Source organism: Amia ocellicauda, chromosome 7, assembly GCF_036373705.1.
Source record: "Amia ocellicauda isolate fAmiCal2 chromosome 7, fAmiCal2.hap1, whole genome shotgun sequence".
In the NCBI taxonomy this organism is placed as follows: Eukaryota; Metazoa; Chordata; class Actinopteri; order Amiiformes; family Amiidae; genus Amia; species Amia ocellicauda.
In genome coordinates this window covers 7,039,914-7,046,479 of record NC_089856.1, presented here as the reverse complement: position 1 = coordinate 7,046,479, position 6,566 = coordinate 7,039,914, and the positions used below count along the sequence as shown (strand labels likewise).

The following is a 6,566-nucleotide window of genomic DNA, read 5'->3' as shown; positions in this document are numbered from 1 at the left end:
AGGCCTAAAATTTCAAACCCCGACGCCTGGCTCTGTTTAATATTCCACCGTCGTAGAGCCTCCGCGTGCCTTAAATTCTGACCAACTTTCTAAAAATAGCATGTTCTTGACGTCACTCGGCCAATCAGGGATTAGCCAGGCGGGAGGGGGTTAGCGAGGCCATTTCGTCTACAAAACCCACACCGAGAGCCAATGAAAATTCGTCTGAGGGGCAGGTTTCCAGGTGAAAGTGGCTATAAATCTTCCCGAATCAAGCAACCAAAATTCCGAACGGAATAAGTGGGCGTGGTAAAGACGGGGGAAAAATAATAGGTGACGTTATTTGTAGGTCTGAGGAGGCGGGACATAATGCTGTTGACAGACCAGCATTGACGAATCCAAGTGCGACAAAGAAAGGATTTACTGGCTTATTACCAATGATTAATGCCAATATGTTGTCCGTCATGTTTGAACAAGCCTATGGGCGCTTCGCAGGGGCGGGATTCTTTTTGTGAGGCCGGAGTTCCGTCAGCCTTAAAGTGGAGATTAAGGGGGGCTGTTGATTTGGGCTGTTTGTAATTGGTATCTGGTTTGGAAATCGCATCAGAACCGGGGACCGGAAAGGCAGGGCGTGTGACCCGTTTGGAGGTCCTGGTACTCGAGGCAGCCCGAAATAGGGCGAGTTTCCGTGCTCTAAATATAGGGGGAGAGCCGGGGGGCCTCGGCGGGGGCTTTGAGGAGGGACAGGCGGGGATAGGGGATCCGAACCGGGTTGACTGGACTGGACTCAACCCGGAGAAGTCGGGAAAACCCAACGAAACTTAGGAAGAAAATTTATATTCACTGCAATCAGTGGGTGGATTGTACAAAACAAGAACATCAAACGGAGAGAAAAGCCCAACAACAACCCAGTCGAACCAGGTTAGGAGGTCCGGGGGATAATTAGGAGACGAAATAACTGAAATCTCGCCAAACCGGCCTGGAGACATGGGCAACGCGCCCACCGCCAAGAAGGGCAGCGAGATGGAGAGTGGTGAGTGTGTTTTATCGCATCTTTTTACATGCATTCACTAGTGCTGGCCTCGTAACGCATGATCATAAACACATTTCTAAACGTTGCCGATTATGTATTAAGAATGCCCTGCAACAATTGAAACAGTATACCTTGTACGATTGTTTTGCACAGCAGTTAATGAAGTCAGCCTCGTTTCCAGCGATGTGTGTTAATATGGCTTTTGGGTTTGACCACAGGATGGGCCAGATCTGGTCTAAAAGGTGTATACCAGGCTATGTGTGGGTTCTGTGAGAGACACGCACACCCTGTCTATATGTATATTTATTTGTATGTGTGTGTTAGAATGAGTATGTGTATATATAGCTACATTATTTTAATGTAAAATTAATAATTGTGCAGAGGCCTCCACTTTTCCTGTGTCCCTTCCCTGTTTTGCACCAGGAGCACAGGCAGCAGACATTTCTCTGAACTCGGCCAGCTGTCATCCTGAGTGGGACTCAGTGTCAGTATGTCAATTGTTGGCGGTTTATACCGGAGCCCCCACCCCCCCTTCGTAATTCATGGTAGTGACAGACCGAGTCGATTTGTAGTTTTGGAAAAAGCAAGCTCATACAATGTGACACGCTAATTAAATTTGCTATACTTATTGGAAGCAGATACAAGTAATTTAGGATTTTATAACTGCACACCAGCGTCCTTTAACAGTAACCTTCAAACGGTGGATTCAATTGTTTAAATTGACTGATCAGCTAGCTATTGGAAGGAAACCTATACCTTAAGAGAGAAATACTTTTGGCAATTGTAGAACAAGTTTCCAGAAAATACATACTTTTGGTGATGGTCCAGAACAGCATCTGAAAAGTCAGCAATTTAATGGCATTAAAAATGACACATTTTATTATTGATTATTGGTTCAAGGCAAATACACATATGTAAGAAACGGCAATTCTGAAATTTGAAAATAACCTAGTTTCTTAAAATGTTTTTGGGAAACGAATAAATACTTACAAAATCTGAATGCAAGCGAGCATGAATACTTGAAAAGTCACCCTATGATAGTTGACACTATAATTATGCACACTGGGTGTTTAAAATGCAATGTAACTTCTAGTTAATTTCCTGGATTTTTAAAATAATATTATTTATTTATTTGTTCATCAGTGTCTCTAAACTGAATGTCTATTTACCTTTCAGAATATCCTTAGCAGTGCATATTATTATATTTGTATTCAAGTGTTTGTGTTTAACCTAGAATGCAGTGTAATACAGTTTTCGCACACATCCTGTAGCTGGGAGGATTTGGGGTGTCAATTACTTGTGTTGGAAGAAAAGCGAAATAAGCAGCGGCAGAATTAACTTCTCACATTGGACCACTTACTGTCCTCAAATTGTTCATGTTGTAGCCTATGTTGTAAAGTATTTTACACTTACAGATGTAAAGCAGCACCTCCTAATACTGTCTTGGCCAACTTAATCAAGATTATAAAAGATTTTTTTTTAATTTTACCTGAGGGCTCTTCATCAGTTAGCACTGTCAGACCATTTCTTCCTCGGGTTTAGATGTTGAGCTGAAGCTTAGCTATCTAACCTGATTTTCAGAGATGCCATAAATGTGTACTGAATTTCCCCAAACCCGGTTCAGTTTCAGTTCTGTTTTCTCAGGTCTGTCTGTTTGTTTGTTTGTTTATTTATTTAAAATACCTGATGGAGTTTTGCTTTTTATATGTGTATCATTGTGTGGAGCCATACAGAATTCATATGACTAGTGATGATGAAGTGGTTAATAAGTTGCATGTTTATTGATAACCTATGCCCAAGGAACACAATTCTAACTGCTTTGTTGCTTCCAGCCATTATGAAAGTGACATGTAGGCTATAGAACTATCTCTACCAGGAAATAAAATGACATGGCATGCTGCAAGTAAGTGCTTTATCTGAGAATGTCCTGCATTCATTTCCTGAAGGTTCCTTGATGAGAATTTTAATTTCTTAATCAGCATCCAAAAATGTAATGTGTCTCACACTTCTCTGTACAATACACATCAGTGAGGCAGCCCAGGTCTGCATTACGGCAATACAGAAGCCTGCATCAAGATTAAAGAAAGATTCCCATTGCCTAGCAGCATTTTAGTTTTTCTGCTGTCTCTTGTACACATTGTACTGGTGAAACTGAGAATCCATTCAGTTAATGTTTTGACTTCACAGGCCTGTCTTACTCACAATATGATGATCATCTTAAATTATCCAGCACCTGGTGTTGGCTTTTGTAAGAGCCTGCAGCTGGTGAAACTAGTTTTATGTTACCCCTTTTCTGGTTGGCAACTGCATTCCAGTCATCTGTGATTTCTGCAGTAGAGTTACTTTTCTCTGGGGTTCTGAAAAATCACATCTCTAAAACAATTCTAGTAAGAAAATAATAGAACATATATTCACAGCATATTCACAAATAAGTTAGGACAAGCTTCCTTTCCTTCCTTGCCAGGAATGGATTATACCAGGGGTTGTGTGTGTTTTCTACAGTTGTAGAAAGGCAATCTGCAGTCTATTCTAGACCATAATATGGTACATGGTTTATGGTTCACATAATTTCAATGAGGAATTGGATCTGGTTGTCATTTGTTACTGTTGGTAAGATTGTATCCAGAATCCTGTGTGTATAATATTGTTTGGATGTTAGGCAGGGCATGGTGAAGACTAAAATCTACTGAATACCAAAGGGACAAAGGCTATCACCCCAGGAGATGATCGATGGCACAGGTGTGTTTGGAAGTGTGTTCACTGTAACTAGGAAATTGCACATAGATTTTATTGCAGGGCAGGCATCCCCAAGCAGTTTATCATGAAGCAGCGTTTGTGGAGATGTCTACAGTGGTCTAGAGACCTTCAGAATTAGAGCTGTGAGGATTCTTGACTATTCCTTGTTTTTGGTGTGCAGTTTGGGTATGGTGACAGATGGGATAATGCTTCAGTCCACAGTACATTCTTTCAGCTGTGTGTAGCATTGTGATTGTGTAGGCTTGTTTTTTATTGTCTGGATTCTTTGAAATCCACTAGGACTAGCAGTACATACTGTCACATTTTTGAAGATCTTTACAGTAAGCATTGATTTGTAAATTGACATTTTTGTTGATGGCCCAGAATGCTACATAGTCAACACTATAACATACCATGTGCAAAGCTTGGGGTGCAAGATTTCATGAATTGTTCTTTCTGGGATGGCTTGGCCAGTTGGGAGGAGACTGAATGCACTTGGAACTGCATTGTGAGAAGATAGGGCAGTGTTCCTATGGCTATGTAACAAGTTGCTGAGACGTATACCTTCAATGATTGCAGTAGCTGTGACGGAGCTTAAGTATAATTAAATTAGTTATTTTATCATGCATACATTGTGATTGTGTTGATGTATTGTGTGTTGACTTATTTGTACCCCTAATGATACAATATGCATCACAACACCATTAACAATAATTCCACAGCTGTTGTAGTCGACTATTCCCCCCCATTCAAAATGAGACAAACATGAAATGCTAAATAATACAATGTGACAATTATTGCAGTAGTTTATAGTTACTTTTTATTGTGATCCTCTTTCCTGTCATTGCTTGCATCGCAAAAGGATGTTTGTGTTATAGGTGGGTTAACATTTGTATTTTGTAGTTTAATTGCAATGCACATATATTGCACCTAACCTGTTTTACTTAGTCAAAGTATTTACATACAGAACTTTTCTGTGAGGAAGTGTTGCATGGTACGTTCTAGTTTAGCTAATCACAGATGATATAACGCATCCCATCCTTTAGTCAATCTTCATTATCCTCATATTGAATTCACTTAATAGTAAAATGTTTATTAATGTTAGGTTCTCCTTTTAGGAAACAGTGCTGTTAAAGACCAACACTGCTTTGCTGTCTTTTGCAGGTCCCTTAAACATCTTTTCTGTGGCCTACAGTTCTTATTTTGTCACATGGACTGGAAACCCAGCTAACATTATAGTTACTGTGGAAGGTTCACTTAATCAATGTGTGATTGGTTGAATGTGGAATAATCAGACACTAGGCTAACAGTTGTATCCTAAACAAACGTGGCTTTGACCATACATTACAGGAAGGTTACAAAAAGAGCATAAATATCAATGTTATTGGCACATCAGGATAATCCTTCAGAGGGGAGGGTGACACTTTAAAAAGGTAGGACTGCACTTTGTAAATGTGTAAGCATTCTACTTTTAATCTAATTACTTGCTTATTTACTTACAAATTAGGCCTACATTGTTACACCACTCTTTGTACCTGTATGACTTTGTTTCAGCTATAACTATGAAATCGAATCAGCAGAAAATACAATAAGCATACATCCTAGTGCAATGCATTAATAAGTGCAGACATAATGCGCTAAAGGGATGAGTAGGCATAGGAGAAATATGGGTGCAGGACGACAGTAAAGTATTCTTAAACAGCAAAACGAGACTGGTGTAGACTGTGCAGTGTAATCAATGAGAGGAATCGTCATAACAAAGGCAGATGGTAATAACAGATGGTGTTGTAATCAGAACTTGGAATCGGGGAATTTATAACCAGCAGAAGATGAGCAGAGAGGCCAAGATGGGTATTTTACCTGGTAAGGAGCAGCGTGTCCGAGAGACTAGTAGGCAAGGACGGGAATATTGAATTTGAGGCTAGCAGAGGTGCATAGTCAGTGAAGTAGAAGAGTTGCTTGGGTTTCCCATCATGTATGACATTTTTAGCCCAGATTTATTTTTTCACATTTTAGGTGCCAGTTGCTAAGTTACATATACTTGTGATTGCAGCTTTGTGATGAAGAGTAGGCTATTGCAGGTTGTGTACATACCAGCTCAATTCACTTTGTCATGGCAAGTGAACAAAATTCCTTAGTTATTAATTTATTCATTTTTGTAGTAGAACAAGAAAATTACATTATTTTTGTGGCTGATTGTAGCCTTTTAGAAAGTGTTAAATTAAAATAGTAGGCCTAAAAAGTGATACTAAAAAAGTAACATTTATACTTTCAAGAATCTAAATTTATGGATACATTGAAGGCTTCAATTGGAATAAAAAAAGGCCTAAGTTGGAAACTCTTAATGTTCAATACTTCATATTCAAATGTTTCATATCCTCAAAATCAGCATCTTGAAATGGCTGTCATTCAGGAGCAGATTTATATTATATAGTGTTTTGTAGACAGGGCTACAGTATTGCTTAATGTTGTGATTTTGGTGATTTTGAAAAAGCTCAGACATGTCACTGAATCCCTGAATTATACAAACCGCAAATGGCATAGGTCTATCTCTAGCCAGTGGAATTTATAGGGAAATCGTCTGTCTTACAATGGACCATATAGAGAATTCTTGGTATTAAGCAAAAAAAAAAAAAAAAGTTTTTTCCAAAGATATATAATATTACAAAAAAAATAAGCAGATTAAATTATGTAATTGAAAATGCATACGAGTTTTCTGAATTATGTAATTTTAAAATATTTTGTATGTATTTATCCTGGAACAGCAACATTTTTTTACTGTTCCACTCCGGCCAGTTAGTGGGTGCTCCAGCTCCAC

At 39.0% G+C, this 6,566-nt stretch overlaps 1 protein-coding gene across 1 annotated transcript in view; it reads left to right on the top strand.

The window, feature by feature from the left end:
* Positions 1 to 464: 464 nt before the first annotated feature.
* The window catches only part of LOC136752643 (cAMP-dependent protein kinase catalytic subunit alpha), a 45,380-nt gene continuing 39,278 nt past the window's right edge, over positions 465 to 6,566 (top strand). The window contains exon 1 of the mRNA XM_066708133.1: positions 465 to 1,012. Coding sequence (XP_066564230.1) covers positions 967 to 1,012 — 46 coding nt within the window. The 5' untranslated portion in view covers positions 465 to 966. The remainder of the gene's footprint in view (positions 1,013 to 6,566) is intronic.